Consider the following 16,802-nt stretch of genomic DNA (forward strand, 5'->3'; position numbering starts at 1 on the left):
GTTCCAGGCTGGCAGTCTCTGTGGGCACCTGCCCTCATGTACACATACATACCCACAGTCACACGTACACACATATAGACAAAGTATTAAAATGATAGTGTAGAAAGAAATGTGGTATAATTGGTACAGGAGTCAGTCACATGCAGCAGAGATGCTTTCATGGTCCTGCTGATACAGACAGAGTGCTCTTAACTCCTCCCTCCCCCATCCCCACTAAAAGAATAGTTAGGGCCTCTTGGTCTTTTTCTTTCCCTTATTATTTTGAGATTGATCTTGGCACCAGTGATACCCTTTGCTATAGCTTGGTGGCTGAAGTAAGGGTGAGACTGTCTTTCAAGGGTCAGGTCTAATGACAGTTTATGATTTCTTCTCTGTCATGTGAGGACCCAACTGTATATATTTTAAGTTTCCCCAAATCAAGGACACCATTCATTCATCATCTTTTCTGTTTGTGAAAATCTGGCCTGCTTTCTTCTTTGCCCTCAGGTCAGTTGTACGCCGTGCAGCAAGTCTTTTAAGTAAAGTAGTGGACAGCCTGGCCCCATCCATTACTAATGTTTTAGTACAGGGTAAACAGGTAAGTATCTGTTTTCCATATCACAGTCATGACAGTTTCTGCTTAGGACACTTATGTCTGGAATACCTTTCGATGGCATAGACAGCTCACAAAGAGATTAGCGTTGGTTTGGGAGTTTCTTCAAAAGTCTCTTTCCTCAAGCAAAAAAGATCCACGCACAGTCTGACAGCTGCAGAGCATTTAGTGGGCCGTCTCATTTTCATCCTGCAGATGGGGCTATCATTTCCAGCCTCCATGTTTCCTTGAGTTGAGTGCAGATTCTGGTGTAGAGAATAGAATAAAGGAGCTAGTAGGACACTCAGACTGATTATGATGTGCAGAGAAGAAGCTAAGTACATAGCAAAGGACTCCATTTGACCCTCCCTTCCCACTCCTCATGAGTCCATTATGTTTAAGAAGAGCCAGAGTCTACATACCTGTACTGCCCCTCCACACTCCACACTCCAAGCCATCTCTCGTCTAGCTCCTTTCTACCCACCAGGGTCAAATCTGTGCCTTCTGCTCACAAGCCCATCTATAGTTAGTGCATTCTCTCTCTCCCTCCCTCTCTCCTCCTTCCCCAGCCCTGTGTCTCTTTTCACAATCCTTGAGGGTAAATGGGTTGGCTTGAGCTATGCATGTGGAGTCTGGTGCCGCTGCACATTTTCTGTAATCGCTGGTGATCTGGCTGATTCATTGTTTGATTAGAGTGAAGCCCTGTTTGCTCTCAGTCTCTCCTTTGGAAATGTATATGTTTATTGTGTGTTACTGACAATATAGGGATATAGTAAGCTTTAATAATAATGGAGTTCTTTAACCTTCCTTAATATTTTCAACTAATTGTCATATTTCAGGGCTCTTAATTAAAACTGAAATAATTTCATTCAGAAACCCAGCTTTAAGGATGTTGGAATAATGATATTTACCTTCTCTTATGATGTTGTTCAACAATTAAAAATCATTACACTAATAATAAATTACTGAGAAAAAGGTACTTTCTGTATAGCTTTGTCCATGTTCCACATTAGGAGGTAAACTTTAAGCCACTGTTGGTGACTTGGCTAACCAAGGAACAGGAAGTCATTTACCCAGCACCTCTTATTGACAGGATCTTCATCTATAGCCAGAGTCTGTGTTCTCCTCTCACATCATTCATTACACCTGTGAAAGAAAGTTAGCCAGGCTTTGAGAAACTTGTTTCTCCTTGGTGTAAGTCCCCATAACATTGAAGCATAGCTAATTCACCCATGGGTTTTAGAACTTTTGGAGGTTACTGACCTGACACTAGACAGGTGGGTTTGTCTTCTCCATCTGAACAATATCCATAGGAAGCTGCAGCCTGCCTTCAAGATCCTGCCCCCACATTCCAGAAGCCTCAGAGCCTGCCCTCCAGCTATGGCTGGACTGTTGTCCACCAGACCAACACATCTTCCGGGAGAAATTGTCCCTTACTGCAAAGGGTGAGACCAGACACCAACCACTCAGCCTAATGACCAGATACAGGCAGTATCTGTACTGGTTCTCATCCCTTCACAGACAGAAAAATGGAAACAGAGCAAAGTGTGCATTTACTCATTTATAAGATGTGCTCCAGCCTGAAGTAGTGTGGTTTCCTCAAATGACTTGTAAATTGTCTCAAGCTCTCTTGAATAAAAGTAGTTTAGTCTCATTATCTCTAGGAGCCAATAAATGTACCACTGTTTTCTTTACATGGTGACATTTTAATCAAAGTAATCTTACTCATATTTACTGGTTGGTGTCATTAATGTTTGCTAAATCAGTAGTTCTTAGAGGTTGGTTTAAATATATATGTGTATGTATTATCTAAAGCTCAGGCTGGCCCCAAACTCATTATTCTCCTGCCTCAGCTTCCAAGAGAATTTATTTTGGATGTTTGCCACTATACCAAGCCAGTTCTTATATGACAACATTGGAGCAAAAGACCATGTTCTGCTCCTCATCTCTCATCTCTAAAAAGCACATGTCTTTGAGGTACTGTTGCTTTTCCTGCCTTGTACAATTGTGAGCTGTACACAGAGGAGATGAGAAGTAGTGACGAGGAGGAAGCAAGAGCTGCAGGCCCTCTGAGAAGCTGCTAGCCAAGGGAAGAGAAGAGATGCAAGCATTGTCTTGCCAGCTCTATCAGCACTTTCTGCTTTGAGTTTTCTTTGTCATTTCTCTGAGTTTTTTTCCTTTGGCAAGCTTGTGGACAGCCAATCCATCCATTCCATAGGTGAGCCATCTAGTACCATGGATCATAGCCCTCTACATATACCTAACATTATTCTAGGATAAGTGAGGGCTACCCAAAAACTACATGGCCTCTTTCCTGACTTTGGAAAGGTTGAAATGTTTTTATAGAGCAGAAGTTTCTACTTGAGAAACTATAAAAATAGATCTCCCAAATGCTGAACTGTGTAGTAAAATACAACTATTGAATGTGCTCTGCTTCCTCTAGGGACTTTAGCACTAAAATTGCCCCCTCCCAAGTTAACAGTTATTTATATCTACTCAACCTTCACTCCCCTGATACCCTCACCTGCCCTTACATTTTAGACCAGACTCTGAATTATCATGGACCCCAGTGGGAGTCATGCTTTGAAAGCCATTTTAATAAATATCAGAAACAGTTATCCTTCCTACTCCCTAGCTTGCATAGAGCAATTTCAGCCTGCCAGTCATCCTGAACCTTGATTTTTTTTTTTTTTTTTGTAGCTAGGAATTTGTTAATAATACAATCTGGCACTTACAGGTAACTTTGGGTGCCTTTGGACATGAAGAGGAGGTCATCTCTAACCCGCTGTCTCCAAGAGTGATTAAGAACATTATTTATTATAAGTGTAATACCCACGATGAAAGGGAGGCAGTCATTCAGCAAGAGCTGGTCATCCATATCGGCTGGATCATCTCAAATAGCCCTGAGTTGTTCAGTGGCATGTTGAAAATACGAATTGGGTAAGTGCTTTGATTTGCATGGAGATGTAGTCAAGTAGTCCTCCAACAGATCTCGACTTCTCATGAAAGCCAGTGTCTGTGGATAGTTAGGACAGTGTCCCTTCTATGGAATGAGCCTCTGGTAGTGTGAAAAAATGAATTCCAGTGGCCCAAAAGAATCCACATCTGTATTTACTTCCCAAGTAAAACATAGCAGTGAAATCAACTGCCAAGGACTCTAATAGATATATCACATAAAAATAAATAAATAAACAAAAATACTTGTCAAAATTCTTAAAAATAAAATGGATAAGTCATGACAGAAAAAATGATTTTTCAGCAAAACTCTTGTCAGGAGATATAATCCAATAAGAAATTGACATTTTAAGAATGCTCTGCATCTGTTTTCTACCAAAATCTAGTGTTGAATTGGTGCTAATATAAGCTTGTGTAAAAAATGGAAAGTAAGAAAGTAAGTTCCAAATGTCCCTAGCCAAGAGTTTTGTGGGGAAGCATGAGTAGATAGGGTGGTGAGCTCTGTGGCCCCGGGAAGGTGCTGTGTCCAGACCTGCAGGACGTCAAGGGCAAGAGAGTCAGGGATAGGGAATGGGGACAAGAGCCACAGAAAGAATGACCACAAGACAGGATTGTTATCAAGTGGCAAACTTTACTTTTCTCTCAGGCTAGCTTATATAGTCAGCAGAGCAGGATATGGGGAGGGGTAGAATGGGTTGTTTGTGAGCCAGGTGTTAGTGTAGGCAGGATATTAGGAAGCCACAAAGAGGATGTTTGGCAGGGTAAAGAGTTTATGAGTAAGAGGTCCAGGAAGGGTTGCTTAGGTGACTGAGCCTGTGGGTGGAGGACTGGGTCAGGTTGTTTCTTTTCTTGAGCTGAGGTTCTGAGGAGCTGCTATGTAAAGGTTAACTATGTGCCCTGCCAAGAATGGCCTAGGATCTCATGCTAAGCCCTGAGATTTGGCTCCCAACAGTGCTGGGCCTCCCCAGCCTTGCTCCACATCAGCCTCAGTGCTCCACATGAGAAGTAGATGCTTCAAAAACTATGGCAACTCATGATGTGTATTTAAGTGCCATGTAAATACACCCTTATCCAAAACACTCAGATCACATCCAAGCATATAGAGAGACAAATTGTTGGAAAGAATATACACTCCCTATCTGTTGAGTGCAAATGCATGGGTGTGTAGATATGAATAAGGACAGTGTTTCTGCGTTACTTGATTATTGATAAAATAATCCAGGGATAACTGATAAGAAAAAACTTTGCAGATTCTCATATAAAATTTTACTTGATTTAAGCAATTTGGTTTTTTTTTCTTTAGATTTTTTTAATTTGAATTAGAAACAAGATTGTTTTGCATGACAACCCCAGTTCCCTTCTCCCTCCTGTCCTCCCCTACCACCACCACCCCCAACTAAAATCCTACCTATCACATATCCTTTCTGTTCCCCCCAGTGGTGAGGCCTTCCATAGGGTGTCATCAGAATCTATCATATCCTTTGGGGATATGATAGACCCAACCTAGGCCTAGGCCCAACCCCATGTGTCTTGTCTCAGGGAGTATACCTTTATATGGAATGGGCTCTCAAAGTCCACACCTATGCTAGAGATAAGTACTGAACTACTATAGGAGGTCCTGTAGATTTCCGAGGTTTCCTCCATGAAATCCATGTTCCTGGCATCTGGATTAGTCCCATGCTGGTATCCCAGCTGTCAGTCTGGGGAGCAAGAGTTCCCCGATGTTCAGGTCAGTTGTTTCTGTGGGTTTCACCAGCCTGGTCTGAACCGCTTTGCTCTTCACTCATCCTTCTCTGCATCTGGATTCCAGTTCAGTTCAGTGATTAGTTGTGGGTGTCTGCTTCTACTTCCACCAGCTCTTTGTAGATCTCCAGACATTTCCCTAGAGCCTGATTACTCTGTAAACCTAAAATGTCTCCCTCTATTATGGTATCTCCATTCTTGTTATCTTCTATTCTTCCCCTGTCTCAACCTTTCTGCTCCCTCATGTCCTCTGCATCCCTCCTCTTCCCTTCTCGTTCTCCTAGTTCCCTCCCCCCTCTTCCCGTGCTCTCAACTTGCTCAGGGGATCTTGACCCTTTCCCCTTCTCCAGGGGACCATGTTTGTCTCTTTAAGGTCCTCCTTGTTTACTAGCTTCTCTGGCAGTGTGGATTGTAGGCTGGTAATCCTTTACTCTATGTCTAAAATCCACATATGAGTGAGTACATACCATGTTTGTCTTTTTGTGATTGGGTTACCTTGTTCAGAATGGTTTCTTCTAGTTCCATCCATTTTCCTGCAAATTTCAAGATTCCATTGTTTTGTTTTGTTTTGTTTCTGCTGAGTAGTACTACATTGTGTAAATGTACCACATTTTCTCTATCCATTCTTCAGTTGAGGGGCATCTAGGCTGCTTCCAGTTTCTGGCTATTACAAATAGTGCTGCTATGAACATTGTTGAACAGATATCCTTGTTATATGAATGTGCTTCTTTTGGGTATATGCCAAGGAGTGGAATTGCTGGATCTTGTGGTAGACTCATTCCCATTTTCTTGAGGAGTCACCATACTGATTTCCAAAGTTGCTGTACAAGTTGGCACTCCCTCCAGCAGTGGAGAAGTGTTCCCCTTTCTCCACATCCTCTCCAGCATAAACTGTCATTGGTGTTTTTGATTTTAGCCATTCTAACAGGAGTAAGATGGTATCTCAGAGTTGTTTTGATTTGCATTTCCCTGATGGCTAAGGATGTTGAACACTTTCTTATGTGTCTTTCAGCCATTTTAGATTCCTCTATTGAGAATTGTCTATTTAGTTCTGTACCCCACTTTTTAAGTGTATTGTTTGGTGTTTTAGAGACTAGCTTCTTGAGTTCTTTGTATATTTTGGAGATCAGCCCTCTGTCAGATGTGGGGTTGTTGAATATTATTTCCCAGTCTGTGGGCTGCCGTTTTGTCTTGTTGACTGTATCCTTTGCCTTACAGAAGCTTCTCAGTTTCAGGAGGTCCCATTTATCAATTGTTGATCTCAGTGTCTGTAATACTGGTGTAATGTTCAGGAAGGGGTCTCCTGTACCAGTTAATTCAAAGTTATTTCCCATTTTATCTTCTAATAGGTTCAGTGTGGCTGGATTTATGTTGAGGTCTTTGATCCATTTTGACTTAAGTTTTGTACAGGGCGAAAGGCTTGGGTCTATCTGTAATCTTCTACATGTTTGCATCCAGTTATGCCAGCACCATTTGTTGAAGATGTTCTCTTTGTTCCAGCATATGAATTTGGATTATTTGTAAAAAATCAGGTGTTTGTAGGTGTGTGGGTTAATATCAGGGTTTTCAACTCTATTCCAATGGTCTACCTGCCTACTTTTGTGCCAATACCAAGCTGTTTTCAGGACTATAGTTCTGTAATAGTGCTTGAAGTCAGGGATGGTGATGCCTCCAGAAGTTCCTCTATTGTACAGGGTTGTTTTGGCTGTCATGGGTCTTTTGTTTCTCCATATAAAGTTGAGAATTGTTCTTTCAAGGTCTGTGAAGAATTGTGTTGGGATTTTGATGGGGATTGCATTGAATCTGTAGATTGCTTTTGGCAAGATTGCCATTTTTACTATGTTGATCCTGCCTATCCAAGAGCATGGGAGATCTTTCCATTTTCTGGTATCTTCTTTAATTTCTTTCTTTAGAGACTCAAAATTCTTATGGTACAGGTCTTTCACTTTTTTGGTTAGTGTTACCCCAAGGTATTTTATGTTGTTTGTGGCAATTGTAAAGGGTGATGTTTCTCTGATTTCTTTCTCCACCAATGTGTCATCAGTATATAGTAGGGCTACAGATTTTTTTTTTGAGTTAATCTTGTATCCTACCACTTTGCTGAAGGTGTTTATCAGCTGTAGAAGTTCCCTGGTAGAGTTTTTCAGGTCACTTATGTAGACTATCATATCATCTGCAAATAGTGAGAGTTTGACTTCTTCCTTTCCGATTTGTATTCCCTTGATCTACTTTTGTTGTCTTGTTGCTCTAGCTAGAACTTCAAGGACAATATTGAAGGGGTATGGAGAGAGTGGCCAGCCTTGTCTTGTCCCTGATTTTAGAGGAGTTACATTGAGTTTCTCTCCATTTAATTTGATGTTGGCTGTCGGCTTGCTATATATTGCTTTTGTTATTTTGAGGTATGTTCCTGATTTCTCCCTGATTTCTCTAAAACCTTTATCATAAAGGGGTGTTGGATTTTGTCAAAGGCTTTTTAGGCATCTAGTGAGATGATCATTTTTTTCCTCAGTCTGTTTATATGATGGATTACATTGATGGATTTTCATATGTTGAACCATCCTTGCATCCCTGGGATGAAGCCTACTTGATCATGGTGAATGATTTCTCTGATGTGTTCTTGGATTCGATTTAAGCAATTTGTTTTACCTATGTGTGTGTGTGTGTGTGTGTGTGTGTGTGTGTGTGTGAGAGAGAGAGAGAGAGAGAGAGAGAGAGAGAGAGAGAGAGACGAGGGCGGAGGCATGGGGAGTTGGTTTTCCCATTCTACTATGTAGGTCTCAGATTGAGCTGAGCTTGTCAGGCTTGGCAAGTGTCTTTATTAATGTATCTTCCTCTGTGTCATGTATTGCTTTCCAAGTTTTTACTTTTAATTCAGACATCTACCTAAGTGTAGACACTGATGTGATAGTAGCTACTTGTCCATACTGTATGAACACTGTAAGTTACCAGTTCTTTGCCTGTGATTAGGTCGATAACTAGGACCTGTAGCTCACATCTGCTACCCAGAATCATGAGAAGGTATGATATTGCACATCCCTTGTCCAGATAAATATTTGAAATATGGTTGCCATTAAATTCGGGTTTATTTCACACCATCATTAAACTATAAATTGAGAATGTCCAAGGTTATAAGGAAACATAAAAATGAGATTTTTACACCTTTACTCATGAGACGAGAAATACAGATAATTTGAAACTAATTCTGTGTCCCTTCTGTACTTCAAGACATAGAGAAAGGCTGTCTGAAAAGTTGGAGTTCTTAGAGCAAGCTTTTCCCTCCTTGTAATACTAGAAATTACCTCTGGCAAAGGAGTTTCATCATGTTAACCACATGTAAAAGAAACAAACAAAAAATGTAAAATTCAAGTCTTTCTACTTGTTGATAGATCCAAATTGACTTAATCAAAGTATAAGAATAGTTTAAAATGATTTCTCTGGTCCTACTTTCAACGTCACTATTAGCATTTTGAAGCAGTAATTTCTTGAAATCCAGCTTTACCTTTTTCTTTTTGTACATCTAGGATAGACGAAAATTACTGATTAGTGAATGTGAGCTGGGCCTGAGGGGCCATTCAGTAAGTCCAGCCAGGGGAAGGTGACAGGCTGTAAGTGAGTAGAGCTGCTAGTCACCTCCCCTAAGGAGCCCCTGCCATCAGACCATTCTTGCCATCTACATCATCTCTCTAGATAGCAGCTTGTGTCACTTGGGAAGACTTGAGCCTGAACTCTAGTTCTGCAGCCATGTCATGAAACTGTCTTAGACTTGTGCATTACTCTTCTTTTTCTCAGAGAAAGAGACACAGTGCCTACAGGAGCCTACCTTCTGAACCCCTAGGATAAACCATGAGATCCTTTCAAAACCTCCATTTTATACACAAGCCAGAAGAAACTGGTGAAATTAAGTGATTTGCCCATGGTCAGAGAAACAAGATTCCAGATTGGAAACTGGTGTAGATGCCTCAGAGTCACTGTTTTGAGCCTCTCAACTCTAGAAAAGGAATTTGAAGATCTTTTACAGCATCATGCCTGTAAGGTTTGATAATTTCAGCTCCTAGTGACATTTGGAAAACAGGTTTCTCTGGGGAATTCCTTTGAAGCACCACAAATCTCAAGAATCTAAAGGCAAAGCATTCCCAACCATAAAACACCCTGACCATCTCCCCCTCAAACACATGTGTACACAGGCCCTCTGGATCCAGCTTTGGAGAAGCCTTGTGCTCTCACTGCAGACACCCTGGAAGTGGAGTCCTTTTCAGCCTAGGTCCTACTTTAGGCTCTGATAGAATGATCCTGAAAGCATTTCATATAGAAATTCAGAATGCCAACAGGATTAGCTGCTTTTATCTGGCATGGTCTCATCTCCCATTTCCTAATTGGATTTTATGAAATACAGGTCAAATCCTGAAGCCTCCTCCATGTCTGTACCCACAGTGATCATTCATGGTATTCATATAAAGGTTTTAGAATGCTTTTTCTGTAATAGGCAGGTAGAGACATCAAGAACTGTAGTTATTCAATCTGTGGACCTAATGAGATCCCCCTCCCCCAAGAGAAAAAGACTATATAATGCAGAAAACTACGCTCAACCTCAAAGCAAATAAGCATTTATTCTAAGCCAAAATATGAGTGACTGTGGCCCAGGGACATCAGTTCAGGTTGCCCTGAATAGCACCATGGATGGAGGTACATTAGTTTTCTTTAGAGCAAAATAAAGTCATAAATTAATGTGTTTACCAATACAGTGGTAGGGGCCACCAAGTGTCTTCAAATTGGAGGCTTTTTCCTCCCAGGACTCCAGTTTACATGTTTGTCTCTTCTTACATATTCTTATATTTACCTCATACTTACTAAGTTTTTGCTAAGATCTTTACTGCTTTAGGTGACCCTCCCCTCCCCTGTGGATGCCTCTAATGGTTGCCTACTGACAGGAGCAAACACATTTTCTTTATGTTTCATTGTGAAAGGTTATCTTGAATTAGTCCCTGGAACATTATTAATTGGCTTTAAAATTGGTGAACAAATTATTCACCCAGTTTTTGAACACCAAATTCTGTGTAAATTGTTGAACCTGTAGCTGCTCCTAAGATATTCATTATTGTAGTATTTTTTTAAGTTGGGAGATTTAGAGAAAGTATTTTTTTTTAATTCTTTAGATGATGACTGCATCTCAAGTGGGCATTCTTGTCTGAGTTTTTTCAATTATTTTCTTTTAGCATTAATTACAATTAAACAATTAGCTGGTCCGATTTTCATATCATATTCTTCTTGGAATGCCGACATTAACTAGGCTGGGATGGATGCAAATGATTTCATCACGTTTCTTCTTATCCTCAATTCCCACAGGCTGCCTACACTTCTATCTGTGCTTTAACCTTCCTGAGTCTTTCTCAAGGTTTCTTGATTTGCATCACACATTGCCCCAGCTGCTCTTTAAACCAGGAGCCCTGTGCTTTCTTCTCTCTCCAAGGCTGATCCTGCCAGTGCAGTGTCTTCAACTTCACTGTGAACAGAATCAGCCCACTCACTGGAATGCTACCCTAGCCTTATAATGATTTGATTTGCTGTCTCATTATTGATTTGTGTGCCAGCTTTCATGTTGAAATAGATCAAGTTCCTGACAGGCCATTACTGTAAAGACCTGCAATCAACTGCTTTCTACTGTAGGCCTGTCAGTCAGGCTTTCCTAGGAGAAACCCCTGGGGATAAGTGCTATCAGGCCTGTCTCAGCTCTGCCTTTCATTTCCCCTCAGCATTCTGTAAGCAGCTATGAGCCAGATGAATCCTGTCTAATGCCCAAGATGGCTTCTGGAGATCACATATTTGGGGCTCAGAGAAAGCCACTAGTGTCAAAGATACTAGTGTATCTTCTGTATTGCCCGGGCAATACAGAAGATGGTTGGTGATTACAGCCCCAAGCTCATTAGCATCATTTTGGTACCTTTGTTTTGAAGAACATTTGATGTTAGATGAGAATATGGGGTGACAGCTGTCCTACCTCTATTCTGCTGATTAGGTTTGGGACAAAGGGGATGAGTCATGGTGCTCCAGTTTTGTAACTGGAAGCTCAGTTGCTTCATCAAACTATCACACTTTCTGTGTTAGTGTGAATCAGGCCAAAAGTCCTCCCTCAAAACTTCACTACTTCCTGTTCCATGTTGTCTTAAGACAGCTTGGGGTACCTTAGTAAAATCTCACAGGTAAGGTGACTTAAATAGTCAGATTTTGTTTTCTTACTGTCTGGAAGTTCAAGGTCCCTGTGTGAGCTGATCTAGCTCTGGTGAAGAGTCTCCCTGTGGACAGCTGCTCTCTCACTAATGTTACTACAACCTAAACTAACCCTAGTATTTTTTAAAGGCCCTGGCTCTGACACACTCCCACTGGGGCCAGGGCTTCAAGACAGGGATTTGGAAGGGGTAGTATTGCAGCTTGGTGAATAGCATGGTTTAGGAAGCCAATTATATGGACAGCCATTTATTACATTGTTTAACTACAAATATCAGTCTTTATTCTCTTGAAATAATATGCAAATAATTGCTAAAATTGTTCTTGCCCAGGATCAGAACTGTTATTTATGGCTTGTATTTCAGAAGGTGTCAGCTATACATCCTGATGGTGTCAGTCACCTGCACTTCTTCACTGTCACTCTTGATGAGGGCATGCTATTCAATAAAATGCTGGCATGTAAATGGTGTCCTTACCTCACTCACCAGGAGGGTTTTCAGAGGGTAACCCTGTTATCTGGACAGTTCTGGAGGACTCCTCCAGCGGCCCTGAAGGGAGGACATTGTTATCCTCCAGCCAACTGCGAGATGTCTGAAGGTTGACTGGTCAGTCACGTGTGTCTGCCACCTTCTCATTTGCTTATTGGCAAATTGAACAAATTTCTGATTCTTCAGACAGTGGTCCAAGGGTATTCATTATTCCCTTGACCTTACACATTTCCTCCTTTCTTTTCATTTTTTCTTTCCCCCATTTTGGGAATTAAGTGCTTCTATTGCTGAAATTGTCACATTGTTTGTGACCTTGACAATGGGAGTACAGTCTCTTGTGGAGTTTTTAACTATTAGCAGTCCTGGATAAAATGTCTCTTGATTTTCTCCTTTAAGTAAGCTCCTTTACTATTCCTTTTCCTATTGGCCTTTGATTGTCATGATGGTACTGGGTTACAAACTTCTGATCTTCACTGGGTCACCACTGGGTAATTTGCTTTCTCTGAGTCTCTGGGACCTTCTTTCATACTTTATATGTAATGTTGTTTTCTGTTTTTGTTTTAGTCTTTCCAAAAATTTTAACGACATAAAAAAATTAGCCTTTACTAACATTTTTGTGATTCCTTAGATTTTCAAAAGGCCTTTTAAAATATATATGGTCTTATTTATTCTGCAGTGTAGTAAATTAGATGAGAAATGATATTATCCCCATTTTAAAACTAACTCAACAGTGGGGCACAGTTGGTAAGTGTGGGTTTGGTTATTGTTTTTGATTTCATTATGTAACTGGAGTTGTGTTTTTAAAATATTTTTAATACTTTGATAATTTCAGACATGTCTATAATGAATGGATTTTGGTCATTTACACACACTCCCCCATACATTCTTTCTCCGCCACCCCTCCTGCTGAAACTTCTTCACAAAATCAGCCCAGTCCTACTTTGGTGTCATTCCTTTTCCTCTTCCTCCTCCTCCTGCTGCCCCTCCTCCTCTTCCTCCTTTTTATCCCCACTGTGTATAATTAAATTGCTTACATGTGCATTGATGGGATGTTTGCTGAAGCATGAGCAACTTAGCAACACCACTGGAGAAATGACACCCTCTTGTTGCAGTGGTGTTGCATACTTTTAATCCCAGCAGTCAAAGGCAAAGCAGGCAGAAGCAGGCAGATCTCTGAGTCTGAGAGCAGCCTGGCCTACATAGTGAGAACCAGAGCTTCATAGTGAGACCCTTTCTCAAAAAAAAAAAAAAAAAAAAAAGAGGAAAGAAAGAAAAAACCCTCCAGCACTCATTAACTTAACTATGGGTAGTCTTCAGGGCCATGAGTGAGACCTCATGAGCTGTTCTCATATTTGTGATGAAACATTGACAAACCTAGTCTTGTGCAAGAAACTGTATCTATAATGAATTCATTAGTATAGCAGCAATGTCATGTCCAGAAAGCATTTCATAGCACTCCTTCTGTCCTCTTGATCTTAGATTAAATCAAACCCCTTTTCTGAAATGATCTGTGGGCTTTGGAGGGTGGTATTGGTGTCCTCTTTAGGGCAAGCACTCAACAGTCATTCATTATCAACAGTTTGGCCAAATGGGAGTCTCTGCATTATCTGATACCTGCTAAAAAGCTTCTCATGTTAAGGCTAAGAACAGCATTAATCTATGGGTATAGACGCAGTGTTTAGAAGACAGTTTGACAACACATCCATATGCAAAACAACAGTAGTTAAGTTCTTCCTGAGGGCTATGATCTCCCAGCCATGGACTCTTGTCTTCGTTAGGGTTTCTCTTGCTGTGAAAAAACACTGTGACCATGGCAACTCTTATAAAAGAAAACATTTAATTGGGGCTGGCTTACAGTTCAGAGGTCTAGTCCATTATCATGTTGGAAAGCAAGATGGCATGCAGGCAGACATGGTGCTGGAGAAGGAGCTGAGAGTCTTACATTTTGATCTGCAGGCAATAGGAAATGAATTGAGACACACTTCCTCCAACAATTCCACACCTACTCCAATAAGGCCACTCCTCCTAATTGTGCCACTTTCCATGAGCTTATTAGGGCCAATTACATTCAAATTACCACATTCCACTCCCTGGCCCTCATAGGATTATAATAGTATCATAATGCAAAATGCATTTAGTCCAACTTCAAAAGTCCCCATAGTCTATCACAGCCTCAACAATGTTTAAAAGTCCAAAATTCAAATTTTCTTCTGAGATTCATGCAATCTCTTAACTGTAATGCCCTATAAAATCAAAATTAAAAAATAGATCATATGCTTCTAACATACAATAGCACAGGATATATATTGACATTTCAAAGTGTAGGGAAGAAAACACAGTGAGGAAATAAAGCAGGACTAAAAGCAATCTGGGAAAACTCTAAACTTTGTATCTCCATGTCTGATGTCAAATACTTTCAGATCTCCAACTCCTTTCAGCTTTGTTGACTAACATACTTCTCTCTCTTGGGCTGCTTCCACTCCCTGCTAGCAACTTTCCTCAGCAGATATCCCATGATGCTGGCATTTCTAACATCTTTGGTTCTCCAAGGCAATCCAGGCTTCAACTTCACAGCTTCAGGTAATGACCTTCCTAGGACTCTATGCAGGGACACCTTTGACACATACCTGGTATTAGCAGCTTTCCTTAGTCATGGAGGAATATTCCGTAACCCCTTTCTTCTATCCTTAAAGCCAGAATCATGTGGCCAAAGCTACCAAGTTCTGCTGCTTGCTGGGGCTGGAACATGGCTCCCTCATTTAATTACTACTTCACCAGCTTTTTGTTTTTGATGGTTACCTTCACTGCCTAAGCATGGCTGTCTTGAAATTCAATCTGTAAGGCCAGGCTGGCCTCAAACTAAGAGATCTGCCTGCCTCTGTTTTCTGAGTGCTTGGATTAAAGGTGTGCACCACTACTCCCAGCTCTAAGCTTTTCTTTAATTCCTTTCCACAAGTTGGAAATTTAGCTGAGTGGGATCTTGCCCTGAGGTCACCATTCCCTCAGGTATTCCATTTCTTAATCTGTTTATCTCCTTGAACACAAGACTTATCTCCATTCCACTTTCTGGTCCTCCTTATTTCCTCAAATTGTACATTTTGTATTTTTTTTCTTTCTCAGCTTGCTCCTTTTTATTATAAATCTGTGTAAGTGTGACCACTAATAACCACACAACAGAGTCAATACTATGCTGTTTTGAGATTTCCTTTGCCAATGGAATTAATCCAAAACTTTTCAATTTAGCCTCAGGCAAATTTTTCCAGCAAGGGCAAAAAGCAGCCACATTTTTCATTCTAACATTCCTCTTTGAAACCTCTTGAGCCAGGCCCTTACAGTTCCAATCACCCTCAGCTCCAGTCTTCTGTGTTTCTAATGAGATGGCCTATTAAGCCCCACTTAAAGCATTCAACTGCTTTTCTAATTCACACTACACATTCCTCCAAACCAAAACATGGTCCAGCCTATCCTAGCAGTACCCCATTCCCTGGCACCAACTTCTGTCTTAGTTAAGGTTTCTATTAATGTGAAGAGACTCCAAGACCATGGCAACTCTCATAAAGGAAAACATTTGATTGGGGCTGGCTTACAGTTTCAGACGTTTAGTCCATTATTATCATGGCTGGAAGCATGGCAGCATGCAGGCAGATATTGGGGTAGAGAAATAGTTGAGAGTTCTTCATCTTGATTCGCAGGCAGTAGGAAGTGAACTGAGACAAGCTTCTTCCAACAGTGCCACACCTATTTCAACGAGGCCACACCCCCTAATAGAGCCACTCCCTGTAAGCATTGGGGGTCAATTACATTGAAACTTCCAAAGTCCCTGATCAGGTTTACAATAGCAGGTATGACTTTCCTCCGGTGAAGCAGGCCTCATGTGTAATCCAAAAGTGCTTTGTTACCCATTCCCTCAGTGGTCACACCACAATGCACCAGTGGTGGTGGAGCCATGGAGTCCGCAGCTGTGTGGGTTGCTGATGCCTTTTCTTCCCCAGGAACTTCCATAGTACTTCAGGCATCATGAAAGCCAGTCAGCAGAGCAGAGACTTGGCGCTCAGTCCCAGGGTGATTTCTCTGTGTTCTGCAACCGAAGTGTGTGGCATCTTCAGCAATTAGATCCAATCATCTAGCTCCGGTGGGCAACCAGGAGAAGTGACAATAGCCTGTGTTATTATGGAAGCCTCTGGGGCATTTCAACCAACAACTCTAGGGAGGAAAACCACATCTGGCTCTAGGGTTTTCATGTAGTAACCTGTGGCCTCTGGGAAGAGCAGTATCCATCTGTTCAATTTTTTTAATTATATTTTTTAATCAGCTTACTCTAAAATAATATGTTTACATACGGGCATTTTCATTTATGCTTAGTTCTGATTGATCTTTTTTCTTCAGCTTCTTCTCTCCACTATTCCCATACCCCATCCTTGCTTAAGCCTGTCCATCCCACAACTACTTTTATATTCTATGTGTTCTTCTATGTCCCTCCTTCCTTAAGCCTCCCTCTCTATTGACCGTTTTTAGCTTCCTGATGAGTTAAACATACTAGTCTCAGAGTTCAAAGGTAGGCGCTGCAAATGAGAGCAATCATGTTGTATTTGTCTCTCTGGGCTGGGGCTACTTAGTTCCCAGTAATATCCATTTTCCTCAGAATTTCGTTTTTCTTTGCACCCGAATAAAATCCATTGTGCCACTAACACATGTGAGTGTGGCATTCATGACATCTGGCATACCGTTACATTCTATTGTGTTCCAAGCAACTTCTGAGCATTTTGACTTTCGTTCCTGAGTATCTTAGAGAGCAGATTTAATCTTTTTGAAAGGGTTTATAG

The 16,802-nt window shown here is 41.1% G+C and overlaps 1 protein-coding gene across 10 annotated transcripts in view; it reads left to right on the forward strand.

The window, feature by feature from the left end:
* Phkb (phosphorylase kinase regulatory subunit beta) overlaps positions 1 to 16,802 on the forward strand; it is a 189,094-nt gene that overhangs the window by 152,036 nt on the left and 20,256 nt on the right. For 6 of the 10 annotated variants that reach the window (XM_027406288.2, XM_027406292.2, XM_027406289.2 and 3 more), the window contains 3 exons: positions 487 to 577; positions 1,885 to 2,016; positions 3,309 to 3,511. The exons of 1 other annotated variant lie outside the window; for it this stretch is intronic. In XM_027406288.2, coding sequence (XP_027262089.1) covers positions 487 to 577; positions 1,885 to 2,016; positions 3,309 to 3,511 — 426 coding nt within the window. Of the gene's footprint in view, positions 1 to 486; positions 578 to 1,884; positions 2,017 to 3,308; positions 3,512 to 9,058; positions 9,145 to 16,802 lie in introns of those variants that run through there. 3 more of the 10 variants (XM_027406297.2, XM_027406293.2, XM_027406294.2) reach the window with 3 other exon arrangements.

The sequence above is a fragment of the Cricetulus griseus genome, chromosome 3, assembly GCF_003668045.3.
Source record: "Cricetulus griseus strain 17A/GY chromosome 3, alternate assembly CriGri-PICRH-1.0, whole genome shotgun sequence".
Lineage (NCBI taxonomy): Eukaryota > Metazoa > Chordata > Mammalia > Rodentia > Cricetidae > Cricetulus > Cricetulus griseus.